We start from the raw sequence: 19,290 nt of genomic DNA, 5'->3' as shown, positions 1-19,290 counted from the left end.
ACTTACAAATTCATTCACTAACTATGACACAGTTTAACTCAAATGTCTATAAAGATAAAATTAAGTGAGGACATTTTATAACCAAAGGTCAACGTCACAGTGACATCATAATCTTCTGTAAAAGCACACAGAAGCCAGTATTTTCAAAATATACGAAATATATACATAGAGGACATTTTGTGAGGAATCTGCTGAATCTACAGTTTGCTACCTTTACTATATCTCCTGCTTCCTCCCCACCCCCACCTACAGGTCACGGTGAGATGGTTCAGAGGATCTTGGATATCTTGCGTTTCTTATGGGCTATAGTTTTGGCCATGGTGGACGGACTGACTCAGTGGCTTAATCTTCTGACTAAACAGTACAGAGAGACATCTACAGTCCTGTGCAATGAACGCTACTCGATCATACACAAGATACAGCAGGTAAAAACAATACACACACACAAACACACACACACACACACCAACACACACTCTAACTTGTGTGTGTTTCCTTCTGATTGGCAGCATCAAACAGCAGCAGACTCCACAGATGACCAGGTGTCTCAGGGCAGTGAGAGTCCCACACTGGAGACGTGTTTGGATGAGACAGATGCAGAAAATACCACCAGATACAGGTGAGTGTGAAGAAGGGTGTTTGTCCCTTGTGTCTTCTGTTTGCCTACCACAAATTGCAGAACACACCATGCTGTGAATGTGCTTCCACACCCTGGAAGGATTACTGTCTTTGTAGGAGATGTACTGAAATATACCGGGCATGTTTGTATTGGATGAATCCTCTCTGTTTGACCTTTTCTTTGAGCAACACACTAAAATTTGTGTCACCACCAGTAAGGCTCTAAGACCCACCTGTTTCCACTGTAGGGGAGTACTGAACAACATGTAATTAAACTAGTATTTTAACTACATTTTGCAGTAACTTGCTGGTAGTTCAACTACATTCATCTGTGCACAGTGATTCAAATAGTTAAATTTAGATTTTTTTTGCCATTTATGTGTAGTTAACTACTGAAACTACAAACGTTTTTGGGCCGTAAAGGCAAAATAATATATTTTTTTATTTTATTGTACCATTGCTTCTCTTTCTTTAACTAAACCCCCTTTGACTAGCACTTTTTGCAATAAACTGGCTCATGACTTTGTATGATATTTTATTAAAAATGTTGTACATTGTCAATCTGATTTTTTTTTCAAGTAGTTTTAACTATAGTAGAATTTAGTTAACCAAACCAGCTTTCTCTCCCTTATAATAATAATAATAATAATAATAATGATAATAATAATAATAATAACTTTTATTTTTATAGAATATAATAATATATATATATAAAGAGCAGAACAGCATAAATAAAAACATATCATATATCAACATAATGCAAAAAGATGAAGATGAAACTATATGTTTATGTTGATGAAATTCCTAGCAGCTGGCTTAATATAATTAGAGAGGTCACCAAGATTTGCACTGAGAGAGCTGATGATTTTGAGTGGACAAACAGAATTACTTCATTTTTATCATTGTCAAGTTTGAGAGGGTTTTAAGACACCCAGGATTTTATATTTGAGAGGTAAGAGTCACAAGGCTGCTAGGATCTGTGGGCTTTACAGGAATATATAACTTGATGTCATCAGCAAAAAAAAATATAAGACACATGCTTCATGATAATCTAGCCAGGTGGCAGCATGTAAATTGAGAACATAAGGGGGCAAAGAAAAGAACCTTGAGGAACACCTCATCTTAACATCTTAGACATTGGGGAAATTGAGTAACTGGTAGCTTGTAAAGTGATGCTTTCAAAGTAACTTGTTTCATAGGGTGGCAGAGGAGCAGATTAGATATAATTAAAGCCTATCTTTAAAATCTTGCTCTAGATAATACATTTCTGTATACATATCCATTTCCACCTTCAATTTCTCAGTCTTAATGTCTGTGTGTTTGAATCACTCTCTCAGCTGCCTGGAGGTGGATAGCAGAGGCCGGAGTACCCCCAGGCCAAGGCTCAACAGCACTGAGAATCTCTTGAGTCCCGAACCCGCATCCAGCAGCATGGAGCTGGTCCCAGAGACGTCCAAACAACACAGACACTCCAGGACAGCCAGTGAGCTGCTAGGAGACAGGTAGATACTGAACACCAAAAATAATCCACAGTTACACTGGTTTCACTTCACCACCTTGTTCTCTATGTGCTTTGCGTTTAGCAGTATAAGGCGTTTAATTAGTGTCAAAATTTGTGCACATAAAAACCATGTTTGTGCATGTGACACAAGAACAGAACACATCCGTGAGCAGAAAACTATCCGTCCTCTGCTCCACACACACAGATGAGGTGGCGTGAACACGGGATTGGGACAAGCAGCTCAACACTCACAAGTCCCTACTCAAAAGTTGACTTTAGACATACACATACACACACACACGCACGCACACGCACGTACACTTATATATTGACAGAAACACTCAAACACCATCTCCACAATTTGGATTAACCTTCAAAATAAAAGTCTTAACATGGTAAAATGGAATTATTGGCTCTGTTGTACAAAACCTTATGCAAATTGTACTGCCAAACACAGAAGCACAGACACTTTCAAAATAAGAGTCTCAAAAAGGTAGCTAAGGAAGCTATCGACTATATGGGGATATAGTGGTATAGTATTGTAGATCAACTTCTGTAAGGGCATGTACGTGTGTATACATGTCTTGCTGTGGTTGTGGGGACGAATTTGATTGTGAAGCCATCGGTGTGAGGTTATTTTGGCCAGCTGTGACTGCTTCAAATGGCTTTTTGAGGGACACCTGCAGTGACTGAGGTCAGTGTCAGGATAAGTCATGAATGAAACTGAAAGTAATGTCCTTCATACAGATTGAAATGTGAGGAGTGAAGTACATGAACCAAGCTGCAGGTACATTCACAATAATTAATAATACACACTCCATACACACCCTTCCATTTCTGGATTAGCTGGGAGTTAGGGGCGGAGTCAGACACTGCCAAGATGGAAATGGTGGAGCAGCTCACTCTGAGCTTCAAAACCGCTCTTCAGAAACCTGTGGGTGATGTCACAGAGGCTACGTCCATCTTTATTTACAGTCTGTGGTTTTGAAACTAATTAAATGCCATAGAAGCAGTAATACCATCAAAGGGAATGGTTGAGTCATAAATGTGTTAAAGGATATCACTATACTAACTATAATTTATTTCCCAGCTCTGGCTATTGGTTCTATCATATATTGAAAGCTTGGTGATGAGGGTTGTGATTCTCCCTTCTGTCTCTGCAGGCAGGTCTTCATAGAGGAGCTGGAGCAGAGCAGAGAGTTCTATGTTAACCAGAACCGTCTGCTGAAACTGCTGTTTGCCATGTACAACTTGCTGGCAGCAAACTCCGAGCTGGTCTGCTATTTCATCATTGTGTTAAACAATGTGGTCAGTGCCTCTGTGATATCACTGGTCCTTCCCATACTGGTGTTCCTTTGGGCTATGTTGGCTGTTCCAAGACCAACAAAGAGGTTTTGGATGACTGCTATAGTCTACACAGAGGTATGAACACTGAGAGGCACACACACACACACACACACACACACACACACACACACACACACACACTATATTTATTCTCTTTTAGCTGCTTGTTTTGTGATTCTGACTCTGAATAATGTGCTGTGTGTGATATCAACAAACAGTTCTATGGAGATTTGAAGCCTCTGTCAGCTCATTGTTTTAGTTCCATGCTCCATAACCTTAATGTTTTGCTTTTACAATACAACACTGACAATACAATCATTTCAATAACAAGTTATACTAATTGTATTCATAGAGATCTGATATGGCATGATGAAAGGCAGACTTAAAGTGATAGTTCAGGTTATTTGGCGTTGGGTTGTGTGAGGTACTTATCTATAGAGCACCGGCACTAAAGCTCAGTAAAGGACTGCTGTTGCTGGGGACGGTAGAAAAAACCTTATTTAAGTCCAGAAGAAAAACAATATCATTGCCTTTATTCGTAGGAATATGGAAGTTCAACAGTTGAGAAAATGTAGTGCCAAAGGAAAGGGCTGTTTTAAGGCAAAAGAAGGACGAGCACTCCAAATCAAGTCCACTACAGGTAATGCAGTGACTTTGGATAAGTACCTCATACAAACCCATGTTAAATAACCTGAACTATCTAACCACCAACCTTCTGATTAGTCTTGTTCTACCTCCTAAGCCACAGCCGACATAATCATTACTGCTTCACCCCAGTGACACACACACACACAGGCGCACACACAACTACCACAGGTGATTGAGTTACAGGCATGCAACCCAAATATATCCCTTGCTCCTACAATGCTTGAATAGCTTTGAAAACCTTCTCCGCGCACACCCTGATGATGGACTGGGAGGTTCTGTGTCCGTACCATGGCCCTTTGCTTCAGATTCAACCATACATTAGATTTGGAGATCTCTCACAACTATAATCCAATAACTGAATTACAGTAAGAGAAGTGGTATAATACATATAATACAGGCCTGAATAATAGTTCACATATCTGAAATCTGATGGGGCATGTGGACTGTTGCCCTTTTTCAAAAGTTCTTTTTTGGGGCATTTCTGCCTTTATTGTGTTAGGGACATTGTGTTTGTATAAGAGAGAGTGGGAAAGAGAGAGATGGGGGATGACATGCAGCAAAAAGGCCTTGGTTGGATTCGAACCCAGGCCCACTCCAGTAAGGACTGAACTCTACCAAGTGATCCACCTTTCCTGCCTCCTTCCTGGTTATATGTTGTGATGTTCTGCCTCTTTCCAGGTGATGGTGGTGGTGAAATACCTTTTCCAGTTTGGATTCTTTCCCTGGAACAGTGTGTATGAGATGACTCTGAATGAAGACAAGCCTTTCTTCCCGCCTCGCATCATGGGCCTGGAGAAGACTGACAACTACATCAGATATGATCTTCTTCAGCTGCTGGCTCTGTTCTTCCACAGATCCCTGCTCATGGTCAGTTGGTATTTACAGTGATGGTTACAGAACTTGTGGTATGACAGCATAGTTGGCCAACTTCCACTGGCCATTGGACATTTGAGTAGTCGTTCACTTTCAAGCTTTGAATTCCAGTATGCAGTTTATGATAACTGCACAATGATAATTGAAGCAGATATGATTTTGTGCTATAGCTACATAGCCAACATTAGCAATGTTTAGCTTGGTTAGCATGGTTAGCTTACCAGTCTAGAAGAAACATTGTCCAACACCAAACACTCTTTACTCCCTTATTTCTTTACTCGCCAAGAGCTTTCTCCAGAGGTGGGAAGCAACGCCATTTTGACTCTTGTTTTGCTTCTATTATGGTCACGTCTTTTCTTTGATTAGAGTTAGCATGCTAACCAGCTAGCTCCAGCCCGGTCGGACTGTCTCGTCACTCACATTTCGATACTCATCTCTGTCCGTCCAATCTCCGTCCAGTGTTTCTCAGAAGGCGTATTGCTCTTACTACATAGCTAATGTTAGCATTATCAGCTGTTTACTCACCTGCCTAGAAGAAACTTTGCAAGATCAGCGTCAAACTTCATTCCTTTCTTTAACAAGAGTTGTTTCGAGCGGTGTAAAGCAACCCTCTTGTTTTGCATATATTGATAACTTCTTTTCTTGTACTGAAGTTAGTATGCTAACCAGCTAGCTCTGGCTTAGTTGGACCGTCTTGTCACTTGCCAATCCCGAGTCACTGTATCGCTGAAGAAGCAGCTCTGCTCCAAGCGCGTGTTATAACATTTTTCTTCAACAATGGTTGAAGCTCTTGTCAACACTGGTAAGTTAACAGCTGTCAATGCCAATGTTAGCTATTACCCTTAAGTGATGCTGAAGGACAATCCCCCTGAAGTATTTCACTTTAGACAGACTTCAGCTTTGCTTTACACATGTGTGTGTCCACTGTGTGTGTGTGTGTGTGTGCTTAGCGTTATGGTCTGTGGGACCACGAGGGCCCCCTGGAGGAGCAGAGCCCCTCATCAGAAAGTTGTAAGGATGAAGGAAAAACTAGAGAAGGAGATGAAGATGGAAAGAGGCAGGAGGGAGCAGGAGGAGAGGAGGAGGAGGAGGGCAGAGTAAGCTCAACATCCACCCTGGACAACCTGGAAAAGACTGAACTGGACCAGCTTGAAAAGGTTGGTTGCTATTGGTTACTGTCCTATCAATAACCACTTTGACAGAATGTGTTCATCATGCAGTTTTGTAGTTTTTAAATCCATTGTTTCTCACTGTAGGATAATGTGGACCATGCTCAACCGAGCGCCAGCTCTGCTGCTGCTATCCCACAACCTCCAACACCTGAACCAACCCCCACTGGGTCAAATGATGAACAGGACACATTGAATCCTTCCAGCGGGCCGAGGGAGGATATATTAGAGGGACACGATGAGCAGGTGATAGAGGAAGTCCCAAAGAAAAGCAGCAGCATCCGCTTCCGCAGGAAATCTAAACAGCCCAAACAACAGAGCAGCAAAGGTTTGTGTTTGTGTGTGGAATGTGATGGTTGAGGTATGACTCATAACATTAACACTAACAGCATTTGTTACAAGTCAAAATATCTGTGTTATTAAGGTCCATTCTCACTCATCCTGCCTGATACAAAAAGACACTCTGTGGACCTGTTCAGACCAGTTCAGACCAGTTCAGACAAGTTCAGACCTGTTCAGACCTGTTCCGACCTGGTATTAAAATCCGTCTCTGGTGATCTGATCACCAGTGATCAGCTCTAAGTTCAGGTGTGAACACACCAAAGACGCATTGAGGACACATTTGAGATCCGATCACTCTGACCACATTCAGAGGAGGTCTGGACCACATGTGTCCACATTCTTTCAGCAGTGTGGACATGAATGTGTCCTGGGTCACCCTGAAGGAACCAACTACTCCAGTGACGTCCTCTGCCACAGTCTGATTAGTCCTGACACAGTTTATAATGAACCCAAAATATTTGACTATTTCAAATGGATAAAACCTGATTTCACTGTAGAGCTGTCAGCAGAGCAATGAGTCACTCAACCCCTCTGAACCTCTCTCTCTCTCTCGCTGTCTCTCTCTCTCTCTTTCGCGCTCTCTCCCTCACTCACTCACTGACTCACTCACACACACACACACACACACACACACACACACACGCACACGCACACAAACACATTGACAATGGACCTGTCTGTCAATTGGCTAAAAAACAACAACACATACCTGTTTATTTGCATATGAAGCAGGAAGTGAGACCCGATCACAAGGGGTCAGTCGAGAGGCATTTTAAATCCAGGTGTGAAATGATGAACTGAGAACTGACCACTTGTGACTGGATCACTGAAGACGCATGTTATTGCAGGTCTGAACAGGGTCTTTGACATCCTTAAGATTTGCACACATCATTTCAAATGGCTCCTCTAACGCCTCAGTATTCTTCAGACTAAGTCTGTAAATTTTCTGAAACAGACTATTGCTTGGCTGGATGTGTGGTGCAGTGAAAGTAGGCAGGGTTCAAACTTCTCTCTTTCAAGCTCTCCTTTTTTCATTCCTCACACAACTACTACACTGTTTGTGTGAAGAATCATGAGAATTTTTACGATGAATCATCATGTATTGCCCATCTCTATGGTAGCAGGCTTTTTACCTCACCCTGCGCGGCCATTTTGAGCATGTAGAAACATATAGCCTTTATCCGCAGTCTCTCTATCACTAACTATTTAAACTATAGTTTAGTGTTGGTAGCGATACATATCACAAGGGAGGCTTCCTGGTGTAATACCCTTCCAGCTGATGAAGAACTCTATAGTGCACTAGAAGCTTGGGCTTTGAAGACTGTCACTGGGAAGGAGGAGATGTTTCTTCAGTACCAAATACCTAAAGTGACTCAACTAATATCTTCACAGGTGAAAGCTGTCATTAGGATAAAAAAGAGCTAATCAATAACAATAGTCTCAAACATATTTTAAACAGTGAAGGCTTACAGGCTCTATGACATGTTGTCCTGTTCAGTCGTGGGGCAGCATGTATCACAACCTCTGAAAAGACTTTTGAGAGAAATGAGGCAGGAACAGGGAGCTGTCTGTTGTTGGTACACAGGCAGGATTCCTGCAGTTAACAATGGCAACATGCTGTCATTATAAGTTGCAGCTCCACTCTGGTATTTTTTCTTAATCTTGGTCATCACTGTCCCGACACTGATATAGCGTGTGTGACAAAGAGAAAATATGTTTCAGGAAAAAACTTTTCTTTTTATTTCTATTGGGTGCTAATTCTGTTTTATCCCTCTTTGGTTCTAGGTCTACCTGCTCCAGTGGAGGCCACAGCTGAGACCACAGACCCCAGTAAAGAACCAGTGAGCAGGAAGCAGAAAGGCAAGAGGAGGGAGGCAGCCAGTCAGCGACTGCTGGCTCTGGGACACAAGATAAAACACATCTTCGTCTCGGGGTGAGCGCGGTAGAGATGCTGTGATGTGACCACAGTTACATTTATCAAAATACTTCCCAGGTTGCCGACCATATAACCAATCATTTATTCTATAAAAAGCTTGAGATTAGTATGAATAATTTAGTTGCAATATGAGAATAAATGTGTTCAGTGTAATGTTGTGGTTTGATGCAGCTGTTTTTCTCTGCAGCATTCAGAGTGTTTACAGACCAGCTCAGGGCTTCTTCGGGGACATTCTCCACGCTGAGTATCAGGCTGCCACTGATGTCTATGCTCTCATGTTCCTGACTGACGTCATCGACTTCATCATCGTCATCTTTGGCTTTTGGGCTTTTGGGGTGAGGGATGGATGGAAGTTGTGTTTTTGTGATTATTTATCCATTATTACACACTGAAACTACAATGAGAAGAAATCAAATTGAATTAAAACTAAACTGACATGAGGTCGTCTGCAAAAACCTGACATGCTATTAAAATTGTGTATAAACACTGTAGTATTACACAATATTATGCATTATGCATAAGCAAATTCCTAAATCACATTAAACTTTAAAAGCCACATTGTCTGGCTGGTGCTGTTGATCATCAAATAAACAATGTTATTTTCCCTCTTGTCAACTGTCAAATTTTTTTACTGTCAGTGATATGGTGGAATTGTGATCACTGACCAAGAAGACATTTCATGTTTAAAACAAAGTTAGAGTTAATAGAGAAAATCCCTCCTGACCTCTCCTTCAGAAACACAGTGCAGCAGCTGATATAGCCTCCACCCTGTCAGAGGACCAGGTCCCCGAGGCCTTCCTGGTGATGCTGCTCATCCAGTTCAGCACCATGATCATCGACAGAGCCCTGTATCTGCGCAAGGCCGTCCTGGGAAAACTCATCTTCCAGGTTCATTCTACTTTTTCAGATTATTAGCGTCTGTGTGGTTCCATATCTTTAAAATATTGAAGAAGTCAGGAGGAGGAGGACTGACTCTGTGTCAGTGGTTTTCTTTTGTTCCCTCATTCACCATTACAAATTATATCAGACTTCAGTGAGTGGATTTTCTTGGATGTGTTTGAGCATTCCTTTCAAATTTACTTCCTGAAAAGATTCAACTGCAACATCACAAATGGGGAACTGATGCTACAGGAGAAAATTAGGTGACTTTTGGAAAGGCCCAGAGTGGCCTGCAACATTTATTTGTAACATGTTTAGAGTTGTCTTGCTCTTCATTTTTGTTTTTTTCTTTCCTCACACCCTTCCTCTCCTCCTTCTGCTTCTTCCCTTCAGGTGATCCTTGTGTTTGGGATCCACCTGTGGATGTTCTTCATCCTCCCTGGTGTCACTGAAAGGTAAAGTTCAATCCTGTCTTGTACAAATGTATCATTCTTATAGTATGTATATATATAGTATGAGTTGAGTCTTCAGAATACTGTTGAAAATTTGATTTAATTAGTTTTAATCTTCCTCGCCTCCCCCTTTCCCCCTTTAGGATGTTCAATCAGAACTTTGTGGCCCAGCTCTGGTACTTTGTCAAGTGTATTTACTTCGGCCTGTCGGCCTATCAGATCCGCTGTGGATATCCCACTCGTATCCTCGGCAACTTTCTCACCAAGAAATACAACCACCTCAACCTGTTTCTCTTCCAAGGGTACGGACAACAAAGCAAATCTGCAGCTATTTGTGCTGGAATTACAGATTTGTTTCATTCATTGCACACACACACACACACACACACACACACACATATATATACAAATATATATCTATTGTGCATGTATATGTTATACATATGTGTGTGTGCAGGTTCCGTCTGGTGCCGTTCCTGGTGGAGCTGCGGGCAGTGATGGACTGGGTTTGGACTGACACAACTCTGTCTCTATCAAACTGGATGTGTGTGGAAGACATTTATGCCAACATCTTCATCATTAAATGCAGCCGTGAGACAGAGAAGGTATGTGAGCCCATGTGATGTGACAGCAGACCAGATATCTTCTTCTGAGGGAAAAGCAGTAACTGCCACAATGTACAGCAGTGGAAACAGGTGGCCAAAATATTAGACTGACAGTATATTATATATATATGGATTTTCGAGTAATACCCCAGGAGGATGTGCCAAGTTGAGCATTTGTGTCCACATTTGAAAGATTTCTCTGAAATATGCAGTTATCTGCTGTGCTACTGGTACCATATGCTATGATCACCACCACGTCGTGGCGGCGGGAGGGTTTGTGCCAGTTTCCTCTGAATTATGGGCAGCAAAAAAGAAAATACTGAACACTCTTTATTAAAAAAAACAACTAAAAACATATTTATTATCTCTCAAAATAATATTTTCTTTCCTCAGAAATACCCGCAGCCTAAAGGGCAGAAGAAGAAGAAGATAGTGAAATATGGCATGGGTGGACTCATCATCTTCTTCTTGATTTGCATCATCTGGTTTCCCCTGCTCTTCATTTCACTGGTCAGATCAGTGGTGGGTGTGGTCAACCACCCCATTGATGTCACAGTGACTGTCAAGCTGGGAGGATACGAGGTAATTAACATTTTGTACAGTAGTTTTTTTTTTACAGTGTATAAAAACTATTCTACAGCCATACGACAGAGTAGCTGCATTTAATATCATTTGACAAACAACTTCCAAAACTGCTGTCTGGGTATTGATAAAACTGCTTAGAGAGATGAAGTAAGCACTGATCATTTTAAATATTATATAATCATTGTAGTGTTTTGAATTAATAGAGTGTCAGTATATTGTGTGAAAGACATTAAAGCTGGCAGGTGATACATTTCAATGTTTCATTTCAAGTTTAATTTAGTTTATCCCAGTGAATGAAGACTACAGAAAGCCAGCGTTATAAACTTGAAGTGTGGTATATAAAAGTATGTCTTTAGTCATATATTAGTCAGGACTAATTTCAAATTAAATGCTGCATCTTGCAATTTGTCAAAGGCGTGAGCGTGAAGTATTAGCAGAGCAATACAGAACTGTGTCATCAACATAAAGATGTATGTTACAGTTTGTTATGGAGGATGTAATATTGTTAATTTAAAAATTACAAACAACACAGGAGTAGTATTGAACCTTGTGGAATCCCCTTTTACAGAATGATCAGTCAGTCCTGTAATATGAGTTGGGGCAGTTTTTGTTCTGATCATCTGACAAGTACACAGGTACACATACAAGGTGGGAAATCCCTATTGATAGTAAGATTATCATTAGAGAGCTCTGCTGGGGCTCATAGAAGTAGGGTTAGTGTGCATGTCTACGGAAGCAGAGAAAGGTCAAATATTTTTTTAGCCCGAGTTTTTTTATGCGTTTGCTAACAAGAAATGATCTGGAGTTAACGGAATAATTATCCTGTTATCTGTAATGGATAACAGAGCTTTGTTTTCTCAAGATAGCGGAATAATTATCCTATTATCCCAATAACGGGTTAAAAAAATATTTGCAAGTATGGCTTTTCTCAGCTTCCATACATATGCCAGATGTCAGTATGCAATGATTTTATTCACAGAAATGAATTCAGCGATACTGTATCTGTACTGTACTGTACTGTACTGTACTGTACTGTACTGTACTGTACTGTTGTATTGTTGATGACAAACGGAAAATGTTTACAAATATAAAACCCAAATGACACAGTTGGTAAAGCGTGAATAATCCTTTGTGTGTCTGTGTGTATATTCAGCCCCTGTTTACCATGAGTGTGCAGCAGCAGTCCATCAAGCCTTTCACGGAGGAGGAATATGACCAACTCACCAAAAAGTTTGGAAACAATGCGGTGAGTCCTGATTCCAGTTTGACTTTTGTATCGGTCTGAATGTTCTGTTACTATCTGTCTTTGTGCTGTAGTAACTGTTAACAATTATCAGGCTTTAATGACACCATCGTAGTAAAAACCGACTGCACAGGACAAAAACAAGACGGAAAAAAGAGGTGATAACAAAAGATATTAATACTAACAACATCAACAATATTTTGCAAAGTTTATATATATATATATATATATATACAGCAGCAATAACAGGTAGTTGACCACAACTGATGGAGATCAGTGACTGTATAAAATAGCAGTAGTATTAATGCAGTGAAAACAAACAACAAGCAGTTTTGTTTTTTTCACTGTGTGTGTTTGTGTATGTTAATAAAATGCTTTCAGTGTACATTCTAACTGTTTGCAGGTGAAGTGCGTGTGTGTGTGTGTATGTGTGTGTATGTGCTTCCAAGCTCCAAATTGACAGTTTGTTTATGTTTTTCCATGTGGCTGAATTGAGGATGTTTTCACTTGAATTTTGAGAAATAATTTGCTCTGATTGGCTGGAGTTTTGTGCATTTTGTTAGAAAGTGAAGCGTTGTCTCAACTCTGTCTTCATTGCACAGCTGACAGAAGCGCTGTCTTTGGGGAGCCCTGTTTTTTTTTGTATGGGCCCGTGTTGATGGGCTGTGCTCACTGGGTGGCTCTGTGTTTAATGTGTAATTGGTTTGTCTGTTCCTGAGGCAGAACATAAGGTGTTTGTGATCTTGGTGTCAGCTCTTGGCACTGCAGGGCTTTGTAGTGATGGGAGTGGATCACTTTTTTTTTTAATATGTAGGCAACAATTGATTGGTCTTTTTTTATTTTGATTAGTTTGATTTATTTTGATACGTATTTTTATACACGATTTTGTGTGTATGTGCATCTAGGTTGCCATGCAGTTCATCACGCTCTACAGTTACGACGACATAGTGAAGGCCATGATTGAAGGTAGTTCAGGATCAGTATGGAGGATCAGCCCCCCCAGCAGACAAGAAGTCATTAAAGAACTACTTGGAAGTACTGCTGACCTAACGTTACGTCTGGCCTGGACTTTCCAGAGGTAAAACTTTTGGTCTCCTTACTACAAAATGACATATGCATAATTATCACCAAACTGACCGGGCAATAGTCAACTAATGTTAACATGCTAAAGCTGACAAAGAACAGCTGACTGTGACGAATGACAGCTGAGGCTATAATGCAGTGAATGCTTCCATTGAGTTCTGATAAAGTTAGAAAAAATCTGGTCTGTTTGTCATAATTTTGAGATATGATCTCGATCATTCAGAAAAACGCTTTTGTAGATGTATCTTTGAATGGTTTAAACTCTAAAAGCTGATTGTATCTGTCTCTCCTCTCTGACAGGGACCTGGGTAAAGGAGGGACGGTGGAACACACCTTTGACAAATACTCTATAGACCTGGAACCCGGGAACCCGGTCAGAGCGGATTTGGCCTCACTACTGGTCGGCAATCGCACTGAACCTGTGTAAGTTTGTCTCTCTGGTTTTGTGTTTTATTTTATACATATGCAGTAGATGTACCTTAAAGATGGTATCTTATCTCTTTCCCAGGCATGTTCCTAATATGTTCCCCAACTACATTCGTGCCCCCAATGGAGCTGAAGCCAAACCAGTCAGTCAGCTGTATGAAGGTCAGAAGTCACTGAGTTACTTTTAAAATGTACACAATATAATATTCTTTTCATAGCATGAAATTTGAACGGGCAGAATAATTTCCATGATCAGACTTGATGGTCATGGAAGGAGCAACCAAAACACCAACATGAGTTAATAGCTACTTTCTAGTGTCTACTTGTTCACTTGTCTTGACATTAGTTCGCTAGGCTAACTTGCTAGCGCTAGGCTACTTGTCAAACTTTTGTGTGAATAATTTTCTTTGTGAGTAATATTTTTTCTGAAATATACTGTCATTTTATTTTTTACAGTGTACTAAATTTCACCTTTGACCTCTCACATCTGACACCAGGATCATTCATATTGGATGAATGGCAGCCATCTTGAATTTTCAAGTGGCTAATGTGTTTTACCTAAAGAGTAATACCCATAGAGGATTTGTGCCAAGTTTAGCATTTGTATCCACATCTGGAAGATTTCCCTGAAATATGCAGTTATCTGTTGAGCTAATATGACACAGTGATGGTATTTGATTTGGTATGGATCATTATGATGAGCGCTATTACGCATGGAAAACATGAGAATGGTAGGATGTCCAAAAAGGTAAATTCAGCTGACAGAGGGACACCCTTTTCTCCTGGCAGTACATCTGTGCTGCTGTATTCATATCTGAAACTATGCATGCCCCAAACAACAATGAGTGAATTTGATACAACAGCAACACGATGGGCAGGATGTGACGCTAGACTGCGATCTGTGCCACACTGCTGCATTCAACAAACTAGAGCTATCGTTGTCTGTTGTCCCTGTGTGTGTTTTAACACAGCTTACTGGTTGTCTTGTAGGTAACGAAAATGGTTACCTGAACATAACCCTGTCCCTGATGAGTGACAGGTCACTGAATGAAAGTAGAAACCAGGAGTGGTGGGACATCGCCATCGCAGGCTGCGCCCCCTCCTCATGTGGTGTTCTACCCATGATCATATTCAATGACAAAGTCAGTCCACCGAGCCTGGGCTTCCTGGCTGGATACGGGTGAGGAGCACATACTCACAAACACTTCACGCTTCAGCAAAATACATTGGAAATAATTCATGTTTGCAATTAGACTTAATTAGACTTAAACACATTAGATATTTTTAGACCTGCTGATTGTGATATGTATGCTTTTCCCTCCAGGATCATGGGTCTGTATGTGTCTGTGGTCTTAGTCATTGGAAAGTTTGTGCGTGGCTTCTTCAGTGAGATCTCCCACTCCATCATGTTTGAGGAGCTGCCCTGCGTGGACCGCATCCTCAAGCTCTGCACGGACATCTTCCTGGTCAGTTTGCAGTGTGCATATTAACACACATACTGTGCATGCATTTACTGTCCTCATGTGCACACACACATCAGAGATGTTAAATGAATGATCCAAATTTGAATAAGCTTTCCTTGTACGGATTCATAGGAGTGCCAAATAAAAGAATAAATGTGGAAATAAAAGTAGTAATAAATAAAAGAATAATAATTTAAAGAAAAAACCTTTACCTATTGCTTTTGCTTTTCCTTGAAGCGCCAAGCTGTCAGTCAGCTGGCTTTGGGCGGGCTTTCCTGCCCAGGCTGAGTAGTCGATTCCTGCACACATGAATCCAGGTTTGGTCGGAGCTTTTTGGTGCGAGCAACAGGAAGTAGCCATTTGCACAGTGTTCCCTCCCCAACTCTGATTCAAACCGCCACCTGCCTGTCTTGCGTGTGTGTGTGTGTGTGTGTGTGTGTGTGTGTGTGTGTGTGTGTGTGTGTGTGTGTGTGTGTGTGTGTGTGTGTGTGTGTGTGTGTGTGTGTGTGTGTGTGTGTGTGGCGATTTTGGCCATGTTAACAGGTTAGAGCGGCCATACTGCCTGAGACACACCTCGCACTTCATCTAGAGATTCACTGTCTGGCCTATCTTTCACATGTGACGAGTTCCCAGCTAAAATAAACAGAGACACCATCTGCTGCTAGTCATATTGACATCATACTATTAACATTACATAAAACTGATACCTTCCACTATAGTTTCAATGTCTAAGTTCTACCTGAATATGAAAAAAATAATTATAAAATAAAAATAATTTTAGCCATTTTAGTTTGTGGTGACGGTGGAAGCCGCTTGTACTATATGGTCATAGAAGAAACCCAATGTAGGTTCTAATTACATTATGTCAATAATTTAACAGGTGACGGCAGTATTTCTCTGTCTCTCTCTCTTTTTCTCTGTGTGTGTCTTGCTCTGAACGAGAATAAACAAAGGCAAACTCAAGAAAGAAAGACAGAGCTGTAGTGACACAGCAGACACACAGGCAGTGTGTCCTGGGTGTCACACTGTGTCTACTTCCTGTTGTCCACGTTAAAAGCTCCCATCATTGCTGGATTCATGTGTGTATGAATCGACTGCTCAGCCTGGGCAGGAGAGCCCGTCTGAAGCCAGTTGATTGACAGCTTGGCCCTTCAAGGAAGAGCAAAAGCTATAGAAGAAAAGTGTTTGCGTTTTTTTTTTTAAGATTTATTCCTTCTTATATTTCCACATTTATTTTCTTATTCTTTTACAGATTGATTATTTTTTATGGCACTCCTGTGACTCCGTGTCCTTGAACCAAGATTTTTGGAATATTACCCTGGTCTCATCATTAGCATAGACTTGCTTTCCCTCTTTAATACATCCACAAACACACTTGTTTCCATGCTGTTTGCTGTCCTGCACAATCATTTCTTTGAAGTATTAAATTGAAGTTTGTGTGTGTTTCAGGTGCGTGAGACCGGAGAGCTGGAGCTGGAAGAGGAGCTTTACTCCAAACTGATCTTCCTTTATCGATCTCCAGAGACTATGATCAAATGGACCAGGGACATCCACAGCCAAGACCAGGACAGATACTGACTGACTGACTGACTGACTGTGTCTGGCTGTAATAGAATATGTGAAGCACACTGCGAAGACGTCCAGATGGACAGCTCATGGAAGGCTTCATGAGGACATCTCCTGCTGCTGGACTCCTGCTCTTCACAGCTGCCTGAGCACTTTCATCCCAACACCTTACACTACAGACTATTGAGAGTGGAGCTGCAGTCCCACTGTGGGTGGGGCTGAAGGCAGCTGGATGTCTACAGGATTGGATAGAATGTCCCTGGAAGGCAAAATGAGTGGTGTTTGTAAATGGTCAGAGGTTAAAGGTCAAACACAAAAGCTATCTCATTCCTGACCTCTGTGCATTTAAAGCACACAGGGTGGAGGATTAACGGCTGAATCCTGAACCAGCTACAGTTACTGCACCAGTATGAAAACATGCTGTCAATCAAACTTAGAAATGTTTTTTACAATCATTCATTCTTGTAAAATTAACGAACATGCCACGCAGATGCCATGGTCAATTGACTTTACATCGTGAACCCAGGTCAGATTTAAAAAGCCGTGTCAGGTTATTTGTACTTGGACAGATGTTCTGAGTTTGTTCCAGGCCTCCACGTGTCCCAGGTTCAGGGGTAGCAGTTGAGAGAGGCTGGTAGGAGAGCTGTGGATCAGGCTGATGCAGATCCTGCTGGTTGCCTTTCGACACTTTAAAAATTGAGTTCAATTAAATTCAATTAAAAAAGCTTTATTCCAGTACATGAGGAAGGGCGCACACACATGCACAATACACACATACTGTATCTCAATAAAACTACACAAACAACATAAAGTGCTGTGTGCTCGGCTCATCGAGTTACTGGTCGCTTCTTCATTGTTCATGACACCCTCAGACAAATGTTTGATTTGAATGTGTCCAGGTAAAATGTGCTGAGGGGAATAAAGAATGTCAAGTTTAACCATCAAAAACAGTTTGGGTTAAAGTACTGGTTCTGTGTTGTAAAATTAAAACTGTCGTCCACATTCAAAAGCCACGGGCCAGTTGCACAAAGCACCTTAAGGTTGAATTTCTCCTTAGCTGAATTACTTAAGGTTGTTGCACAGAATAACGTCAGGGCAAAGAAAACCAAATTAGACAGAGGAGGAAAAGGCGAAACTTTGACAAAAGAAAAGACGTCCTTAAAAGTAAATTTGATCTGCATCCAACAGACACTGGATGAATGACACGGCACACAGCTGATCGATGGACATGAAACACTTCAGCAATGATTATGATCGCTCTGCATAAAACCACTGAGCAATCATTAACTGCTGTGGAGCTGGGGGGGGGCAGCTGAGGAAAGAGGAGTGATCAGTTGAGCGTCCATCAGGTTCTTCTGATCGTGGAAAGCTCTTGTTGGGATGTTCATCCTCTTCGCCATAAACTAAGACATGTTGCGGTTAAGATACAATCAGAGGTACCTTAAGTTTTTTCCTTAGGTTGGTCACTAAGGTCTTAACTGACTTAAGTGATTCCTTAAGTATAAGGCCAAGATAAGGAGGAAAGCTTAAATACTTAAGAGAACGTTTTAAGGAAACCTTAAAGAGAGGACTTAAAGGTGTTTTTTGCAACAGTTTTTATTTTAAGGAAACTTTAAGTTTGACTTTAAGGTGAATCTTAACTTAAGATGCTGTTTGCAACTGGCCCCTGGTCCTCGAACAGTTCGCTGGTTACAGAATGAATATTGATTGAGTAGTTAAAGAGTTGATGGCTGGACTCATCAATCTGAACTGACTGTCTTCTTTTATTTTCCTGTTCAGGCCTGTTAGTCTTTCATTTGAAGAAAATACGCTAAGTTATTTGATGTTGTGAAGTTGATATAACAAATATTTGTACTATGCCGATGTTTCGTGGATCTGACACGCTGCACATGCAGAGTCTGACAAAGAACAGCAATGTATGAAGTCAAACCATGTGAAATAAATCTCAGCAGGGTTGGCTTAGAGTCAGAGTGACCCTTTGTGCTATCACACAATAGTAATATGGTTATTGATACAATATGTGACTGTCACACCAGCAGGTTGTTGTTACAGGAGATTTTATTGTGTGTCTCTTGGTTTCATTTGTGTAACTGCAAATCATTTTGGGAATATGAACCACTAAGACACTATATAAAATGATCGTGGCCTTAAAGTTGTCCTGTATTGTTTACATGTGTTCAAATTTACGTGGTGCATATTCTAAATAAAGGTCTAATGTCTTAAGTATCAATAGCCGCTGCTCTCAGCGGTATGTGTATGAATCTGTTTCCTCGCTAATCATTACATCAACATGGTTGATACCGCACTCAAATACAGGAGCCAGAGATGCTGGATGCTGGAGTGGGGTTCAGGGCGGGTATCCAGGACCAGTGATGGAGCTAAGCAGGTGGTGCCAGGGATTGTGGCGAGGGCTGGCTGAGCAGGGAATGTGCACACTGGGAGGGTGAACGTGAGGAGAGCACCCTCTGGAACCACAGGGAGCGTTGACCTGAACAAGGAAACAAACTGAAATACAGAAACGTGTTGCAAGTAGCACAGACGACACTGAAAAGCG

The 19,290-nt window shown here is 41.2% G+C and overlaps 1 protein-coding gene across 2 annotated transcripts in view; it reads left to right on the top strand.

Moving 5' to 3' along the window:
* piezo1 (piezo type mechanosensitive ion channel component 1 (Er blood group)) overlaps positions 1-18,966 on the top strand; it is a 96,596-nt gene extending 77,630 nt beyond the window's left edge. For both annotated transcript variants that reach the window (XM_087179139.1, XM_023425779.2), the window contains exons 34-54: positions 253-425; positions 510-619; positions 1,956-2,120; positions 3,283-3,541; positions 4,793-4,981; positions 5,938-6,144; positions 6,244-6,484; positions 8,284-8,431; positions 8,622-8,769; positions 9,170-9,322; positions 9,707-9,768; positions 9,909-10,067; positions 10,223-10,370; positions 10,764-10,952; positions 12,109-12,201; positions 13,104-13,276; positions 13,582-13,704; positions 13,790-13,869; positions 14,698-14,887; positions 15,032-15,173; positions 16,620-18,966. In XM_087179139.1, the coding sequence (XP_087035265.1) occupies positions 253-425; positions 510-619; positions 1,956-2,120; positions 3,283-3,541; positions 4,793-4,981; positions 5,938-6,144; positions 6,244-6,484; positions 8,284-8,431; positions 8,622-8,769; positions 9,170-9,322; positions 9,707-9,768; positions 9,909-10,067; positions 10,223-10,370; positions 10,764-10,952; positions 12,109-12,201; positions 13,104-13,276; positions 13,582-13,704; positions 13,790-13,869; positions 14,698-14,887; positions 15,032-15,173; positions 16,620-16,748 (3,281 nt within the window). In that variant the 3' untranslated portion in view covers positions 16,749-18,966. The remainder of the gene's footprint in view (positions 1-252; positions 426-509; positions 620-1,955; positions 2,121-3,282; positions 3,542-4,792; positions 4,982-5,937; positions 6,145-6,243; positions 6,485-8,283; positions 8,432-8,621; positions 8,770-9,169; positions 9,323-9,706; positions 9,769-9,908; positions 10,068-10,222; positions 10,371-10,763; positions 10,953-12,108; positions 12,202-13,103; positions 13,277-13,581; positions 13,705-13,789; positions 13,870-14,697; positions 14,888-15,031; positions 15,174-16,619) is intronic.
* The last annotated feature ends 324 nt before the right edge of the window (positions 18,967-19,290 follow it).

This window comes from Seriola lalandi, unplaced genomic scaffold, assembly GCF_002814215.2.
Source record: "Seriola lalandi dorsalis isolate HSWRI2012SDOR001 ecotype SW California unplaced genomic scaffold, Sedor1 jcf7180002054795, whole genome shotgun sequence".
Taxonomy (NCBI): Eukaryota; Metazoa; Chordata; class Actinopteri; order Carangiformes; family Carangidae; genus Seriola; species Seriola lalandi.
This window is presented reverse-complemented; position numbering and strand designations above follow the sequence as displayed.